This window comes from Patella vulgata, chromosome 4 (assembly GCF_932274485.2).
Source record: "Patella vulgata chromosome 4, xgPatVulg1.2, whole genome shotgun sequence".
In the NCBI taxonomy this organism is placed as follows: Eukaryota; Metazoa; Mollusca; class Gastropoda; family Patellidae; genus Patella; species Patella vulgata.
The window spans coordinates 70050873-70070550 of NC_065882.2; the positions used below are offsets into that span (position 1 = coordinate 70050873).

A 19678-nucleotide genomic window follows, 5' to 3' on the forward strand; every position below is an offset into this window, starting at 1 on the left:
AATTTTATTTTACATTTCTTTTTTCTTCAAAACAGAACCATATACAACAATTCCATATTCTTCTCTTTATTTCCAGTATAATTTGGAGTTGGCAGTTCCAAAATATTTATATTTCATATTATATCCGAAACGTGGCAAACTTTCAGAATTCCGTCCACGTGACTTGATTAAGCCAACGCTCGATCTTTTTCAACGGGTCCATCGATAAGGCAACATAGAAGAAATATAGAGTTGCCAATCGACTAAAAATCCAAAATGGTGAGTGTCATCGTATATTTATGATAATGGTTATTAGTAATAAAATTGTTTCTGACTTCGATTGTATTGTTTTCGTGGTGATTTGTACTGTTACAGTACCGTTATATTACTCTCAATTTCACTAACCCGTGAAATACATATGGCACGTATGTATGGCCATACGTCACGAGACCATACCATCGATTTAACTAGACTAAAACGCAATTTATTTTCCTGAAAATTAACTAATTTGAATAACTGTTACGACAAATTAAAAAATTATTATTAGAGTGAACATTATATATTTTGACCAAGTTCTAGACAGCTGAAATTTATATAGATTTTATTTCCATTTAGTTTATGGACGGAAACAGATTTATTTTTAATCATTTTAATGTCACTAGTGCTGTATTAATAATTCTCACGGACACTTGAGCTATTGCGATTATTATTGTGTATTTACCGTATAACTTTTACATATAGATGTGCACAGATGTTCTTAACTGAAAGAACACACAATTGTGACAATATGTCAGTAATAATATTATGACTTTCACCAGTTTCAACTGGATCTATTTTCATTTTGCCTTGGTGACCCTGTCAATTTTTAATTTAAAGTCTTTGTTTCATTTTAAATATTCGTTCAAGGGACAATAACACTCTTGCTGGCTTGAAAGCACCAGAAAATAAATAATATCTCTATCTAAGTACTGGATGTTTAAGTGTCCTACCTGTTGTGTAAATTATCCATTACATCCTATTTTACTTGTCCAGATGGTTCGAAAATATTTTTAAATCGAAGTTTCATTTGAAAAGGTTTACGTTCGACGTTTCAAACCATTATGTTGAATTTTTCAAAATTTTTAAATAAGGTGTGTTAAGATGAAATTTGTATCATCAATTAATTGAAATATTCTAAAATAGTACAATTTGTTGACCAGAATAAAGATTGGGACATACTATTCAGTTACAACTAGAGTGGTATTGAGCCTTTAAAACAAAACTAGTGACATGTCAAATTAGGTAATAAATAACGAATAACAGACATTACAAAACAGTTAAAATATTTCGGGTTTCAAATAAATGGGCCCGTTTTATCCAAGACAATGTAGATGTTGCTGCTGTAATATGTTCAAATACATTAGATAGGGGTTTCAGGTCAAAGTTTCATATGACAGAAAACATTTTTTTTTAAATATTTTGTGAAAATATACATAAAATGCTACCCCAATTTTTTTTATTTCATCAAAATATTCTAATTAGATCCAAAGTTATGGAATTTTAAAATTCGAGATAGACGTCAATAATGTAATCAAAATGCTCTATAGCAGTCAATGCGTGGAATGGCACCAAAATAAGTGCTTTTATTTGAGTGACGTGACGTCATAAGCGGTATTTTCCCTTCAGAATCATTAGTACCAATTTTAAAACTGAAATCCACACGTAATAACCACAAAAATAATAACCACAAAAATGTTATCTATCGTTTGATTAGTTCTATATCAAAATCCCCCGGTAACTAACGTGCAGATTCACCAATGAAGTGAGTCGTAGCAATGGAAAATCTCAGGCCGCGTGACGTCAGAGCGGTATTTTCCTGCGAGCGTCTCTGTAAACAAATGGTAATTTCGCTTACATTTCGATAATTTTTTAGCCTGAATCTTTGCAGATATTGAGATTGATATTAAACTATTGCAATACAATTGCTAGTAATGCATTTACATAAAAAAGTAATTCAGAATCGTAGATTGAAGTGGGCTATATTTCAGCCGGTGGCTGTCCGATTTCACGCTAAAGTCACGTGACCAGAAACCCCTACTAAGGTGCAGATTCACCAATGAAGTGAGTCATAGCAATGGAAAATCTCCGGCCGTGTGACGTCAGAGCGGTATTTTCCCACGTGCGTCTCATGTAAACAAACAGTAATTTCGCTTACATTTCGATAATTTTTCAGCCGGAATCTTTGCAGATATTGAGATTGATATTAAACAATTACAATACAATTGCTAGTAATACATTTACATAAAATGGTAATTCAGAATCGTAGACTTCCAAGCTGAAGTATATGTAGTTTGTAGGTATATTTTGTCACCTGCATTCACTGTCAAACTTGCAGTAGGTTACGATTTTATTTCTTTCACCAGGTGAATTTTACGGTGGACCAGATCCGTGACATCATGGACAAAAAAAAGAACATAAGAAACATGTCTGTGATTGCTCACGTAGATCATGGTAAATCAACATTGACTGATTCCTTAGTAAGCAAAGCTGGTATTATTGCTGGATCCAGGGCTGGTGAAACAAGATTCACAGATACAAGGAAAGATGAACAGGAACGTTGTATTACCATTAAATCAACGTAAGATTTTGTTTGTTTGTTCAAGTGCCATAGTAGTGCACAATTTGAGAGAACATATAATCAGTAATATTTAATAGCTGACTCGAAAACCCCATGAAGTGCTGTATAGGTACTTTATTCTAATATCGAGCAATAGATTTGATGGATCATGTAGGTGTAAGCTTACATATTTTCCAGAAAAGCAGTACCACTAAATGGGGCAATATTGACACAAAATTGTAAATAAATGCTTTGTTTGATTCTAATTGTCAATATTATTTTGTTTTGTGTATCGCCCAATGTATTTACATGATTAGGGATGAGTTTATCTGGAAATTTTTTTATTGGCTTTAAAAGTCCTAAAAATATATTTGTGGTGAAGATGTCTTCGTGAAGTTTGTAGCGGAGTAAATTGTTTTTCAGTGCTATATCTTTATACTACGAACTGGCAGAAGAAGACAAGGTATACATCAAACAAGAAATTCATAAAGATACAGGTTTCTTAATTAATTTGATTGACTCTCCTGGTCACGTAGATTTCTCATCTGAAGTAACCGCTGCTCTGCGTGTAACTGATGGAGCTCTGGTTGTTGTGGACTGTGTATCAGGTAATTAAAATATAATTTTACAAGGTCTTGACTTTAGAGGTGTGGTGTCTGTGAGGCTGACGAGGACAATGTTCCTAGTTATGACGAAAATCTGAGGTTGACTGGTCTAAGTTTACAATTTGGCATGCACATGAAAGAACCGTCCGCCGAGAAAGTCAGAGAAAAGTAGGTGGACATGTCTGCATGTAACCATAGAAGTTACCATATCTTTATTTATAAATTACTCAACTATTGAGTTGACAAAACCTTGTAGATTACTGTTATGTGAATTTATCTCTGTTCTAAAGTATGAAATCTTATTGATGCATTTCAGGTGTTTGTGTACAAACTGAGACTGTATTAAGACAAGCTATTGCTGAAAGAATAAAGCCAGTTGTATTGATGAACAAGATGGATTTGGCTCTACTTACTCTACAATTGGACAAGGAAACTCTTTATCAAACCTTCCAACGTATTGTAGAAAATATCAACGTTATTGTCAACACTTATGGTAACAATGAAGGTCCTATGGGAGTAATTGAGGTATGACCATTTGGAACTGGTTTTAAAAAAAATTCAATCAACTTTGTGGGTATAGGTCTTGCATATCTCTTAACATGCCTATGTTTCTTTATGGCATTAGTTCAAAAACCTTTCTGGACAGCATTGTTCTATTTTGAAATGAAATTATTGGTCAAAATTATGGTAACTGATTTTATTTGCCAATTTATCAAGGTTTTATTTTTCAGGTTGACCCAAAGAATGGTACTGTTGGATTTGGTTCAGGTCTTCATGGTTGGGCCTTTACTCTGAAAGATTTTGCCAAGATCTACCAATCTAAGTTCAAAATTCCAGAAGCTAAAATGATGAGAAAATTGTGGGGCAATCAGTTTTACAACACTAAAACTAAAGTGTGGGAAAAACAAGAAAATGCGGATAATGTTCGTGGTTTCACTCAATATATCTTGGCGCCTATCTATCAGGTAGAAACATTATTCATATCGACAGTATTATTCTACCCCGCCTTTCAGAGAAAGCAGGGAACATTGAGTTGGGTTCATTCATCTTTTTAATTAAGATAGAGTATTCACACTTGCTGGGCATCTGCTCAGATTAAGCAGACTGATTGCTAGCTGCTTTATATAAAGATAATGTGCAAATAATTAATGAGTGTCATATATATTGGGATTATGGTAGGTGACCTCGGCAGGGACAGGGAATATGATGAGCGGTATCCCATCAGTTTGCTAAATAAAAATGCCGTAAGTGCGAATCAAATATTAATTAGCAGAAAGTTATCAAATTTAAGTGAATCTGCCAATCAAGTTTCTTGTCCCAGATTAAGTGAAAAAATGTTGAACGTAATTTACCTTTCCACTACGTACAGACATTTTAATCCCCTTGATGTCAGTCAACAAGATTAAAAGTAGTCCAAAGATAAGTCAATAAACTAATTGTAATCTAACCTTTTAACAGTCATTCAATTCACGATCTAACTAATAAGTACAGACGATCTAACTAATAAGTACAGACGTTTAATATACAAGCTTGATAATTGTTCACAGAACAATAATTTTTATCTATTAACCATTTCACTTGGTAAGAATTGACCACGTTTCCATCTGGCATCGCATTCGCCATCACACAATATTTTAATCATTTTCCATTTACTGAACAACATATTCCGCAGGCTATTATCATACGAAAAATGTATCCCTCCGAATCGCGCACTGTTATCAGCTATACACACCAGTTTAATTTTTATTCGTTTAATAAACTACTTTGCGACTTAGGTGTCACTCGGTTCATTTTGGCGGGAAAAAAGATCACATGGACAAATAACACCTTTTTATACGCCCACATGGAAATGTGGTCGTATATTGCCGTCGCCCCTGTCCGTCGGTCGTCAGTCCATCGTCCACAATTTCTTGTGAACACTCTATAGACTACATTTATCATCTGATTGTTTTGAAATGGATATGTCGTTTGCATTAGTGAGATGAAGAAGACTTTTTAATTTCAAGAACCTCCGTTAATGTCTTCTGGAGTTATGACCCTTGTTTCACTTTGTTGCATTTTGTGAATGCTCTAACGACAAAAGTTATCAACCGATCTGTATGAAATTTATATGCATCATTTAAATTGGTAAAACAAAGAAGCCTATTGAATTTCAGCAATTTCCGTTAATTACTTTCACTTTGTTGCACCTTGTGACAACTGCTTGGACGATTTAGCGACTGTGGGCGTGTTCCGTTGCCTGGCAACCTATCTTTAGAACCTTGTGAACCCACAAACGACAAAAAATTATGTCATCTGTATGAAATTGTCTATTAAATTCCCCTAATTACCTACAAAAGAATAAATATGCGACACCCTTGTCAACCGCTCGGACGATTTAGCTGCTGTGGGCGTATGTTTTGATGCCTGACAACCTATCTTTTTTTTTTAAACATCCAATAATTGCTACGTTATTTACAATGCCGGCTGTATTTTATATTTTTTGACATTTTTTTTTTTTTTTTTGCGGGGGGTAGATTTTTGATACCTGTATGTCAAAACCAAAAGATGATGCTTTTAAATTAGCAGAAAAACTACAGATTAAACTGTCTGCTGAAGACAAAGAATTAGAGGCTAAACCTCTCTTGAAAGTAAGTACTATCACTAATTTTGTCCCTACTATTGTCATGTACAGGGGGGGTTGGATGGCTGAATGGTTGGCGTGCGCGCTGTATCATAAAGTCTGTCATTGAGTTGACTGGCGTGGTTTCGACGTGGCAAGGAGTAGGGTCGCCTGTCAAACCTCGTGGGTTTTCTCCGGTTTCCTCCCACTGCTAAAGACCCCTACGCGCAAACGAATTATGTAAATAAAATTAAACCATGTTAGTCCCGAAATGACCTAGTTTGTGTCGAGTAGACGTTAATCCCCATTTCTCTCTCTTGTCATGTACAGAATGTAAAATACTAAAGGTACCTTTTCAGGCATATTTTGGTGATTAAAACTGGTTATTTTGTATGATTATTTGGCATGACAAAACTAGTGCAATAACCTGTTGACTTGCACCACTAAAAATCTGGTACTAGACTGTTCGTTAAAGCTATTGGAAGAATTGACTGAACCTCTCACCAGATCGAATGCGGGACTATTTAAGCATTCATAGAACCAATACGTTGACATTTCTTTTATTTTTCTAGACCATGATGAGGAAATGGCTGCCTGCTGGAGATGCTATGTTACAGATGATAGTCATCCATCTTCCTTCCCCAGTAACAGCTCAAACATACAGATGTGAATTATTATATGAAGGTCCAATGGACGATGCGGCTGCTATGTGTAAGTACATAAAGCAATAATATTACATTGATGACATTCTTATGGGGATGAGGAGGGTTGGATGGCCGAATGATTAGTATATGCGCGCTGTATCATACGGTCTGTCATTGAGTCAACTGTCCAACCTTTGTGGTGGGGGGGGGGGTCTCCGGGTCCTCCTTCTGCGAAAGACTCCCTACAGACAAACGAATTATTGAAATAAAATTGAACCGTGTGTTAGTCTCGAAATAACCTAGATTGTGTTGAGTGAACGTTAAATCCCCATCTCTCTCTCTCTCTCTCTTTCTCATGGGGATGTTTAGTATGTTGATTGTTCTAGAATTGTTTAAAGCTTTGAAAATAATGTAAATGTCTTGAATGAGTGAAGCATATTTAATCTGAAATTTTTTTTATAGCAATGAAAAACTGTGATCCAGATGGCCCCCTTCTCATGTACATCTCGAAAATGGTACCAACATCTGATAAAGGTCGATTCTATGCCTTTGGACGTGTATTTGGTGGAACCGTGAGCACAGGTCAAAAGGTCCGAATTATGGGACCAAACTATGCACCTGGATTTAAAACTGACTTGTTTGAAAAGAACATTCAGAGGTAGGGTTAGAAGTATATCTAAATAACATTAAAAAGCTTGGGATAGCTATGAATTAGTTTCGTGTTATATATGAAGAATACTTCTGTCAATAATTACCTGGGATGGAAAGTGCAGTTGGCTAGCTAGGTCCCATTAGGCCGCGGTTAATTGTTTGTTTCTCATGACCCTCCCGCATGTCCGTTTTCATCCGTAATAATTACACACTTCCATAATGATTTGGTCAAATTTAGTGAGGTCCAAAATTTGTCCTTTAAAACTATATTTGTTTGCCTTTAAATAATATGAACAATGAATTGACGCATTGAACTCCACTATTTATCGATGAACATGACACCGTAGGTAATAAGTAAAGTAGGCTAGAATGTGAAAAAATACACCAACTCCATCCATAAAACCGGAAGTGATAAAGCTGTATCATATCTGTCATCCATACCAAGGAATGGTAGCTACAACATTCACCAAAGACCACATATAATCCATAATCCTTTAGGTCTCAAAAGGACACAAAGAAATGTAAACAGTTTGATTAAGATAGCCAAAATAATAAAAGCATTTATATTATCATGATGCGATGTGCCGATGATGGGTTCAAAGTTGAAGCGTAAACATACGGGCTATTGCCATAGCATTGGTACTATCTTCCTTCACAGCTAGAGAAACGACCACGTGTGTAGTAAATTCTTAAACTGACCTGTTAAATAATCTTAACTTATTTTGTATTTAAAAATCCAAGGGTATGCTTTTAATTATTTATGTCAGAACAAATCATCAATCAATTTGGAACAGGTCATTTCGTAACCTGTCAAAGTAAGGACGGATAAAGAAATGAAATGCAATGAATTAACGAACAAGCGTATCACTAATAATTTAGACCTATTACATGTTTTGATGCCCGGCTATTGTGCAACCGATATTTTAATCTATAAAAATATTGAATAAATGTGAATAAATCGCGGACACTGGTTACCATTGTTTTTATACGCCCACATTGAAATGTGGTCGTATATTGTCGTCACCTGTCCGTCCGGCGTCCACAAATGCCTTTAACTTTAGCCTCTAGAGCGTCCACAATTGCTTGTGGACGCTCTAGAGGCTAAAGTTAATATCCGATTGCCTTTAAATTTATACACAGTGTTTAAGGTCAGGAGACGAAGAAGCCTATTGATTTTCAGCGATTTCCGATAATTACTGCCAGAGTTATGGCCCTTGATCACTTTGAAAAATCTTGCGGATGCTCTAGAGGCTAAAGTTAATATCCGATTGACTTGAAATTTATACACAGTTTAAGGTCAGGAGACGAAGAAGCCTATTGATTTTCAGCGATTTCCGATAATTAATGCCAGAGTTATGACCCTTGATCACTTTGAAAAATCTTTTGGACGCTGTAGAGGCTAAAATTATTAAATTTAAATTTATACAGTGTTTGAGGTCATGAGATGAAGAATCATATTGATTTTCAACGATTTCGGATAATTACTGCCAGAGTTATGGCCCTTGATCACTTTGAAAAATCTTGTGACGCTCTAGAGGCTAAAGTTATCATCCGATTGACTTCAGATTGGTACAGAGTTTAAGGTCTTGAGACGAACAAGTATATTGATTTTCAATGAATCTTTATAACTTAAACAGCTAAATCCATGATGTTAAAAGTTTTGTATACTAAACATTAGCATGGGACAGAACTTTATAAAAACCAAACAAATTCTAATGGTTTTCTGATAATTACTTAATGAGTTGTTACTCTTAATCAGATTTTAATGTATTATAAATGGTTCATTACCGAAAAAATTAAAAATATGCGACAACTCTTGTTGACTGCCCGGACGATATTGCTGCTGTGGGCGTATGTTTCGTTGCCTGGCAACCTATCTTTTCAACTGACATTAGTTATTGCTGAAATAGAAACGGCATTGAGCTAAAAAAAAAAATTAAATTTCATCTCATTAAGTAATAATTACCACATGTAGCATACATACAATGTATATTTCACAAACTCGGGTCATGAGAAACTGACAATTAATTCATAGTATATTTTGCGAAAGGCAGGCAACCAGCTCTTGGTTTAAAAAACCCAAGTCGTACATATTTACAGAAACCAGTTTGTCTTGGGTTATTCAGGGCTGGCCACGAATAAATTGATGGCGAGCAGATGACTGCTCACGCAAATTTAGGTTTGGGCGAGCAAGGCGAGCAATAAAAATTGCTCACGCAAAATGTTGTTTGCGTGAGCACACATTTTGTAACATTGTTTCAATTTAAAATCATAAGAAAATTGCTATTCCTGGCACAAAGTTTGCAGTAAACATGTGTGACCATCGCTTTCTGTTTTTGACAGTCATACGTACTCTTCTTTATTAAAACCAATTTCCGTATGGATTTCTTCAGGTTGCCTTTGGCCATTATTACGCTTAGATTGAAAATTATACGACTGCACAATGGAATAAAAACCGAAGTTCTGATAAAATAGGAAATACCGATAAATATTAGTTTGAAACGTGTTCATTTAGCGTGAATGCCTAATGCCGGATGTAAACATTCTTTACTTTAGACTCGATTTTCACGCGTTCGTTACTGGTGTTCGTAGGAAAACCAGTCATATTGTTCAGGTCTAAGGTGTATTTTTAGTAACAAGAGTGCTGAGTAACTTTTTAGCCAATCAAATTTAAGGAGGAAATGCCGCGTGCAGCTGGGTGAATCTCAGTTTGACAGACGAATTTATGAAGTTATTGACATTGTTGGTTTAGTTTCGGCAATAAACTTGTCAATATTTTGATTATTTTTACAGGGTTTTCTTAAAATTTTGCGCGAGCAACGAACCGCTCGCGTAAATGTAGATTTACGCGAGCACAGCGCGAGCAACTGCTCGCGTCTCGTGGCAAGCCCTGGTTATTGGTATATAAGGACTAGTCACTGTTTGCAAAACTCCTTTATGATTGGTGTATAAGGACTACCGTCATGATTCCTGAATCCAGTAAACCTAGATAAGATTATTTATGGTACAATCTCAAGAAAGTCATTGCAGGGCGGATCCAGGAATTTTTGCAGGAGGGGGTTTGTCAGGTTCCTGAGACAATGTGTCGACCCCCCAAACCCCCCCTCTGGATCCGCCCCAGCATTGTCATGCTTTCCTTGCATAACTCTTAGAAATTTTGGTTTCTAGAACTATATTGATGATGGGAAGATATGTTGAAGCTATTGAAGAGGTACCATGTGGTAATATATGTGGGTTAGTTGGAGTAGATCAGTACATTGTTAAAACTGGTACTATCACCACTTTCAAAGATGCCCACAACATGAGAGTAAGATTTACTTATATATTATTTTATTCCCATATTAAAGTAACATCTAGAATATTGGTACAGGTGTCTTTGACAACCTCCAATATGCTCATTGGGATCAAAATAGCTATTGATGCCAATTGGTTAATGGAATGACCGACATCATAGGGTCACACTACGGCCACTCCAACCGTTAAGATATTCATTTAATGAAGGCCATCAAAAGTATACTAAGTATATAGAGATCAGGGCCCTTATTCAGGAAAACTTAAACTAAGATACAATCGAAATTTTAAGAAATACTGCAATTCGATTGGCTGACCAGTAAAATCAATTTGCATATATCCAATTTGCATATTGGTCAGCCAATCGAATTGCAGTATTTCTTAAAATTTCGATTGTATCTTAGTTTAAGTTTTCGTGAATAAGGGCCCTGTATTTTAATCAGGTTGTAACAGCCATTTTATTTTTTCTGTAATGTAAGAATTCTGGTATTGTCATCCATGGGTCATTCTAATGAGCAACACAAAATGGTGGTGGGGTGTAAATACATGTAGGGTTAGGCTTAAGGGAGAAGTTTCTGTTAATTGAATAGAAACTATTGTATTCCACTTTGATGATAATTACAGTGATCTGAATTATGTTATTGATCTATTGTTTTTGTAAATATTACGATGAATTATTTTACAGGTTATGAAGTTCTCCGTCAGTCCAGTTGTACGAATTGCTGTTGAATGTAAGAATCCATCTGATTTACCGAAACTGGTTGAAGGTTTAAAACGATTAGCCAAATCTGATCCTATGGTACAGGTAAGCAATAACTGTGTATTGATTATGGCAGGATTTCGTATGACATTTTAATCTTGAATGTAATAAGATGAAATGATTGGCCAGTACTAACAGATTTTAAAATTACCTTTACACCTTTCCTCATTATTGAATAGATTCACGTCATGGATTTTATAAATGATTGCTGTGATAAGACAGTTTTAATGTCATTTACTTAGATAATAGCGGACACATTTTACTTCTTGTAGGTAATGAAAGGGGGCCCTACTAGGGTGAATTAATTAAAATTAAACCTAATGACCATCCTTATGTTATGTTATTGCTTTATTTGATTATTTTTTTCTATTCTCAAGTGTGTAATTGAAGAATCTGGAGAGCATATTATTGCTGGCGCTGGTGAATTACATTTGGAAATCTGTCTAAAAGATTTGGAAGAAGATCATGCTGGTGTCCCTCTTAAAAAATCTGATCCTGTTGTATCCTATAGAGAAACAGTTAGTGAAGAATCCACTATCTTATGTCTTTCAAAATCGCCCAACAAACACAATCGTCTTTTTGTTAAAGCTGCCCCTATGCCTGATAATACAGCCGAGGCTATTGATAATGTAAGTATTAAACATCTTATTTCTGAACTACTGTCAATTGCTAGAAGAAAATATTTGAACTACAACATGACGACCTTTACTTGTCTAATAAAATTACACACAAATAGTAATAGTGGTTTCCCCCTTGTCAGTGATGCAGGATAGGTTTTGTCAAGGGACATTCGATATGCATTTGGATGGGAGGAAAGATCAAGGTCCTGTGTACACATTTGCATGCACGTAAAACATGGCTCAAAATGTTCGCCTGTCTACTTGTCGCCGACAGGCGATTTTTTGACAGCAAATAAAACTACCTGTCGCAAGCGACTAAATTTTACTTGATGTTCATTGGGGGGGGGGTGGATGGCTTAATGGTTAGCGTGCGCGCGCTGTACCATAAAGTCTGTCATTGAGTCGACTGGCGTGGTTTCGAATCCCCGGTTGTACGTGACAAGGAGTAGGGTCGCCTGTCCAACCTCATGGGTTTTCTCCGGGTCCTCTGGTTTCCTCCCACTGCTACAGACCCCTACGCGCAAGCGAATTATTGAAATAAAATTAAACCATATGTTGGTCCCGAAATGACCTAGTTTGTTTCGAGTGGACGTTAATCCCCATTTCTCTCTCTCTTGATGTTCAGTAAATTGACCACAATACTCGCGTCCACGTCACGTACATTTAATTATTTGTTTCTAATTGCAAGAATTAAGCACGAAAAGCCGCTTTTTGCACTGTTTACAATTACATTTCGCTCTGTCGTAGGCTACAGTTACTCACACAGTTTGGAAGTAGAAAATTTTATATCAATGAATTTCACACCATCTACGCTTGTTTTGATCTGCTTGACACTAGTTTATAGCATTATGGAGTATTATATCTACTTTGCGGAATTCATGTGGATACGGATGATAGAATTGTACGAATCTTTGAATCGCCGAGCCAAAGCAGATTCGCCGACTTTCAAGAACTTTTAGGCATTCCGATGTCGAAGAAATAAAAACAGTGATGGGATTTTGCCCGTATATTCCGGACTTGTCCGAATCTTTTTTCCAAATGCCCAAAATTGTCCGACCGGGAATATGCCCAATCGGACATCAAGACATGGTGAATAATATTCAAAATTCTGAAATTAATAGTTTACTGATTGTATAACTACCACTCAACCCGATTATCGTCGATAATACGCTGGATTGATTAGGTAATTAAGTGATCAACGTATATATCGTTTTAGACCGTCTATAAATAACCTACCTTGATTAACTACTTAATCTGCCTTGATTGACTGACTTAATCCTTTGTTGGGCAGTTCATCAATCTAGTCGTAAACAGAAGTCATTGTTTCCCCTTTGTCGGAATATTCATCAATCTAATAACTGTGATTATAATTTTAATCCTCGTGTTAACCTCGTGGTTTCTGCATTGTCGGACATATTGATCGCATTGATGTGAACCGACAATATGTATAAACTATAGATGTCACATATTGTAATAGACATCAATAGACAGTCATTATAACTTTCAACATGCTTCGATTCAATATACATTGTATCCGATATTCCTTCGGTGGAAGCCAAAGTTAAATAAAGCTATTTCACACACACGCATGGTTCTAGTAAAGTAACTCAAAATGAAAGTAGTCATCTCGCGAGACACGTGAAATTAAGAGATTTAAACGTGCCGAATTTAATACGTGGGGTTTATGTTTTTAAATAAATAAATAAACACGCAAAGAAATGTTGACGACTATGTCGATTGGAATAAGGTTAGTTAATTGTTTTAGTAAAGTGACTCAAAATGAAAGTAGTCATCTTGCGAGACGCGTGAAATTAAGAGATTTAAACGTGCCGAATCAACACGCCTGATGTGAGAGAAAAGATTCTATTTTGATGACATAGTGTCGGATTTATGATCATATTTTGAGTGGGGTTTATGTTTTTAAATAAACACGCTAAGAAATGTTGATGACTATGTCGATTGGAATAAGGTTAGTTAATTGTTTTAGACGATAGCGCGTGCTAGAGTCGAATGTGATTATTTAGCTGCAGTTGGTGTCCCTCGCTCGTTTTTGAGCAACGTTTACTACGAAATAAATTTCGGGATGTCATATTTTTCCTTTCGTATATAAATCGAAACGGAGTATGAGATGAATGCCGGTCTTTGCTGAAAAATGTATCGAAATATGACCCGAAAAATACGGTAATTTGGGGGGAATTTGAAACAGGTACCGATCGACAGTAGCCGTCACACTTTCATTCTATGGTATTACGATGTCATGTAATTTTGTAAGAATATTATTGACATAAATTTTAATACCGTATGAGAATTAAGCATGAAAAATAACGAGGTGAAGATATTTTTTTATTACGTATAAATTTGAATATTTTGTTGACACGTGATTCTTAATTGTGGTTTAAAAACGTCTGCTTAAATAATAAGAGTTATGCCCCTTTTTTTTTCGGGAAAAAAGTGTGCGACAAGAATAATTTTGAAATCCCATCACTGAATAAAAAGGTTTCATATTACGATATTTATATAGAGCAATGTACGTCAAAGAACTGCACACTGCAAAGCACAGTCGCAGTAGGAAATTAAACTCTATTCCATTTTGTTGTAATGAGATTCATATTTTCTTAATGATTTTATAACTAATATAGATCTTATAAAGTTATCCGGATGTCCAAAGCCACCAGGAGATATTAAAATCACATTTGGAACCTTTGTCAATGAAAATTTTTGTACGAATCGGTCAAGGAATAAGTACTGAGACAAAATGCCCCATTTCTTGGATGTGAAAATATTGCTGCCTGGCAAAATATTCAGCGAGATATTCTATCCAAGAGGGAGCCTGGAGGCTGCATGTTCGATCCCTGCATTGACCGAGAAAGTTCATCAGGATTTTCCAAGATGGTTTTCCCCTTGTCAGTGATGCTGGACGAAGGGCTGGAAAGGATAGCTGTCGAGTCATTCGGATGATGCGAAAAACTGCGGTCACGTATATACATTGGCATGCACGTAAAAGATCCCTTGGCAGTTGGAATTCAATATAAGAATAGGCTGTATGTGGCGTATGCCCGTCTTCATTAGCCCAGTCAGAGCAGAACAGTAGGACGTTAAACCCCATTTCATTTCATTATATCTATGATAATTAAACCATAATACCATAAAAAAATAAAAAAAATCCATGGAAATGAAATTCGTTAGATAAGGTGAACATGAAAGTAGTTAGCCTACATTTTAATTGAATTGATGAGCAATGGAGTACGTAGTCTGAATCAAAAATTTATACCATATCATATCTTGTGTTTATTTGTATTCTAGGGTGATGTTTCACCAAGACAAGAGTTTAAAGCAAGAGCCAAATACTTGAGTGAGAAATTTGATTTTGATGTAGGTGAGGCTCGTAAAATCTGGGCTTTTGGACCTGAAGGAACTGGTCCCAACTTGTTGTTGGATTGTACAAAGGCTGTACAATATTTGAATGAAATTAAAGATAGTGTTGTTGCTGGCTTCCAGTGGGCTACAAAAGAGGTAAAATTTCTAGCTTTCTGTTCTGTTTCCTCAAACTGTAAAATTGCTTCCTTTAGAGTCAATCCCTCAATTCTAGAGAATTAATCTTGGATAAAGATATTGTTGCATAGAAAAACTATTCAGCAAATGGTCATTTGATTAAGATGATTTATAGGTAGATTTCTTTTGATTGTATATGGTGACAAAACAATTTAAGGTGTAATTTAGGGTGTAATGTATTCAATCTTTTCATCTTGACTGATTTCAGGGTGTATTGTGTGAAGAAAACATGCGAGGTGTACGATTTAATATCCATGATGTGACTCTTCATTCTGATGCTATTCATCGTGGAGGTGGACAGATTATTCCTACTGCTAGAAGAGTATTCTATGCCTCAATTCTGACTGGTTCTCCTAGATTAGTTGAACCTGTTTATTTAGTAGAAATTATGGTAAGTAGAATTAATCCATTTTAGATGGTTGGGAGTTCTATGCTATAAACAAAAATTGGTTTTTGATTATTTTCCTATATGGAGTTTTCATGATAAATATTGTCTGACAATCATATACAGTATTGTTGAATTGAAAGCAGTTTATTTGTATTGTGGAATTTATTGTAGGTACCCGAATCTGCCCAAGGTGGTATTTACTCTACATTGAATAGAAGACGAGGTATTGTATTTGAGAACTCACAGATTGGCAGTACACCACAAACATTAGTTAAAGCTTACTTACCTGTCAATGAATCATTTGGTAAATTATATATTTTATACATATTTATGACCTGGTTGTCCGTTGCTAATCAAAAATTAAAATCGAACTTTTTTGTATCGCAGTAACTAATATGCCTGTTATTTTGGATATTGTCACAAAGATTATCCACATTTTGAAGACTAGTAGGCTTTCTCAACACTTGCAACGTGAATAAAATGCCAAATAAAACTTTATAAACTGAATTCTCTGTGACATTTTCTTCTTGATCTACCCAGACACAATTCATTATACTATATAATACAGGGACATAACTCTATGAATAGGGACTATTAAACCAGAAATGGGGAATCAAGTAGTAACACTCACGTTGCAAGACATGTCAATTTCAAGTAATTATATCAGTATTCATTTTGAAAGAAATCCAGTGTATCCTCCACGTATTGTATATAAAATATAAAAAATTAAGTACATGTTTACGTATTGTAAAATGATAAATCAAAGTAAGAATTCCCGTAAAATATTGTTTATAGTAATAGTAATACACGATAAAAAGCAGACGAAATTGTTTTCTAACGAAGATTTCTAACGTAACGAAGCATAAAATCAATTTTTATACTCCCACATGGAAATGTAACGACAAAAGTTATTATCCGATCTGTTTGAAATTTATATGCGTCAAAGAAGACTATTGAATTTCAGCAATTTTCGTTAATTACATCTAGAGTTATGGCCCTTGTTTCACTTTGTTGAATCTTGTGAACGCTCTAATGACATCAGTTATCATCCGATCTGTTTGAAATTGATGTGCATCATTTAAATTAGTGAAACGAAGAAGCCTATTGAATTTCAGCAATTTCCGTTAATTATGCCGTGAGTTATAGCCCTTGTTTCACTTTGTTATACCTTGTGAATGCTCTTAACAAAAGTTATTATCCGATCTGTATGTAAATTATATGCATTATTTGGATTAGTTAAACGAAAAAGCCTGTCAAATTTCAACAATTTCTGTAGATTACTTCCAGAGTTACAGCCCTTGTTTTAGTTTTTAGACCCTTGTGAACCTTCGAATGACGAAAATTATGTCATCTGTATGAAATTGTCTATTAAATTCCCCTAATTACCTACAAAAGAATAAATATGCGACAACCCTTGTCGATTGCTCGGATGATTTAGCTGCTGTGGGCGTATGTTTTGTTGCCCGGCAACTTACCTTTAATTTGCAAATCAAATTTGGCAAAATTTGGACTTTTTGATTAGCAGTACTGTGAAAAATTACCAACAGCCCTGTTGGTTGATAAATACTACAGAATAAGATAATTTGTATAGCTTGGCGATTAAGAGCTAAATTTGCTTATTGCCAGAATTTTTCTGGCTTCAAATGTTACATAAATTTAAGACATTTGACAGGCTCAAATGCCCATAATCAACCCTCCATGAGCATCGGATGGATTAGATATTGGTGGATTAGATGCCATAATTGTGTTGCACTAATATGTCCGGTCAAAGCTGACCTTTCCAGTAGCACATCCTGTCATTCGCGCAAACTGCCGATAAATGGGACTGACAACCGAGACTTTGTTCATTATTGCCATGGTAATTCACAACCAAGAATATGAACTGTAGATGAGATTTGCAACAATCAGGAATTCTCAACAATCATCAGATACAATTTATGGCTATTTCTTGTCAAAACTTCAAGCTCAAGATTAAGTATTCATTTTTCCTGATCTATTTTTTTAACTATCACCTATGCTGAAACATTTTGAAAGGTATTATTGATGATGCATTGTAATTATTGAAATGCAAAGCATATGTTTAAATTGTGTTGAACAGACTATTTCATTATCTCGAACGGCTCTGTTCTGTGATGGTTCTATAACATGAATATTCCACATTTCAGGTTTCACTGGTGATCTACGATCACAAACACAAGGACAAGCTTTCCCACAGTGTGTATTTGATCACTGGCAGATGCTTGTTGGTGATCCTTTTGATTCAACAAGCAAACCTTACGCAATTGTTGAACACGCCAGAAAACGAAAAGGTCTTAAAGAAGGCATACCCGCTCTTGACAACTACTTGGATAAAATGTAATGTTAACCAGCAGTCTAGTGCAAATTTAAAGACTATTGAAATATTTTGTGAATACAAGAGTCAAATTAATTTACAACAGTACCTTTCTTCCGGATTTGAAATTGTCAGTGTATCTATGAAGAAATTTTTAAAAACAAATGACGTAAACAGTGTAGTGCTAATTCAATCTGTTTTATTTTGGTGAATGGACAAACTTTTAAATAGAAAATAGCAGTAGGTAATGAAATAAAATTTAAAACAGTACTCACAAAATGAACTACCCAGCCATTGAGATCCAGCTTGAAGGACAAGTTAAGATTGTATAAAAGTTTAATTTAAGAAAAAAAATAAAACAATCCTTCTATGCTTGTTGAGTGTTTTTATGTTAAATATTGATGCTGAATGTCAAAAACCAGTAAAATGTCTAGCATATGTGAAAGATAAGAAATAACTATTACTTTGCATAATCGTTAGTTTTGAAAGAACACACAACAAATGATGTGAAAGTAATACCACGGGTTCAGTTCCTGCATTTACAAAGAATCTAGTGAAATTTGCAAGCCTGATTCTGTTGGATCCAAGGTAATTTGACCAGCCAATGGAATGGTCCATTCTGTTAGGTATGCATGTAATGGGGAATTAAAGGGGTCGAACAAGAACACACTGAATAACCGTAGGTCAAGGTTTGGAGTAAATTAAAAGAACCTTTTACACAACCATTGTACAGGCAAAATTTTCTTTTACCGCAAACATGGTATGTCCAGTTTTGTGTTGGTCAAGTAAAAAGGGGTTTAAAAATATTTCTGAATAGGATTGTCCAGTTTCATGAAACATTTGGTTAAAATTAGGTTGAAAAAAGAAATAAACCCTGTTTATGGCTAATGTTTTCAGTTCTCTTGAACCTCTTCAGGCCATATTAATATGATATATATATATATACATGTATATATATATATACTGCCAAACAAGCATTGATCCGACGTGGCATACTCCTAATGAGACGTCCAAGGTCATTTTGGTCCAGATTGTCCCATTCCTGTTGCAACGCAGCAGCAAGTTCTTGGACATTGGCAGGACGTTGTTGACGTTGACGTAACCTCGGTCCAAGCATGTCCCAGACATGCTCGATGGGGGAGAGGTCGGGACTCAGTGCTGACCAAGGTAATGTGGTGATGTTCTGTTGTTGGAGGTAACCTGTAACGATCCTGGCCCTGTGACATCTTGCGTTGTCATCCTGGAAGATGAAACGGCGGCCATGACGTCGTGCGAACGGCACAACATGGACTGCCAAGATGTTGTCCCGGTAGTACTGGCCTGTAACACGCCCTGCAACAACATGTAAAGCCGTTCTTCCAGCAACAGTGATGCCTCCCCACACCATAACAGAACCACCCCCAAATCGATCATGTCTGATGACGTTAACGTCTTGGAAGCGCTCGTTTCGACGACGCCACACCCTCCTACGCCTGTCCAAAAAATCAACAGTGAACCTTGACTCATCTGAAAACATCACATTGCTTCAGCGTCGATTATCCCAGTGTTGACGATCCCTACACCAACGACGTCTTGCCTGAATGTGATGATCTCTCAAACAAGGGATCACGCGAGGACGTCGGGCGCGAAGGTGACCCCTATGCAGTCGATTCCGAATC

General features: G+C 35.8%; 1 protein-coding gene across 1 annotated transcript; it reads left to right on the plus strand.

Annotated features, from left to right (window-relative positions):
- Nucleotides 1-106: 106 nt before the first annotated feature.
- LOC126818708 (eukaryotic translation elongation factor 2) lies at nucleotides 107-18392 on the plus strand. The gene is made up of 15 exons (XM_056100357.1): nucleotides 107-258; nucleotides 2382-2596; nucleotides 2999-3183; nucleotides 3497-3705; nucleotides 3912-4145; nucleotides 5697-5810; nucleotides 6355-6493; nucleotides 6889-7084; nucleotides 10246-10384; nucleotides 11054-11173; nucleotides 11506-11757; nucleotides 15052-15261; nucleotides 15509-15691; nucleotides 15860-15992; nucleotides 17854-18392. The coding sequence occupies exons 1-15, from the start codon at nucleotides 256-258 to the stop codon at nucleotides 18045-18047; spliced, it is 2526 nt and encodes an 841-aa protein (XP_055956332.1). The 5' UTR covers nucleotides 107-255; the 3' UTR covers nucleotides 18048-18392.
- The last annotated feature ends 1286 nt before the right edge of the window (nucleotides 18393-19678 follow it).

Bases quoted from the DNA above. Each gene is read 5' to 3' on its own strand.
- LOC126818708 (XM_056100357.1), top strand. The intron at 5,811-6,354 runs GTAAGTACTATC...TTATTTTTCTAG, and splicing joins AGGCTAAACCTCTCTTGAAA to ACCATGATGAGGAAATGGCT. The intron at 15,262-15,508 runs GTAAAATTTCTA...GACTGATTTCAG, and splicing joins TCCAGTGGGCTACAAAAGAG to GGTGTATTGTGTGAAGAAAA.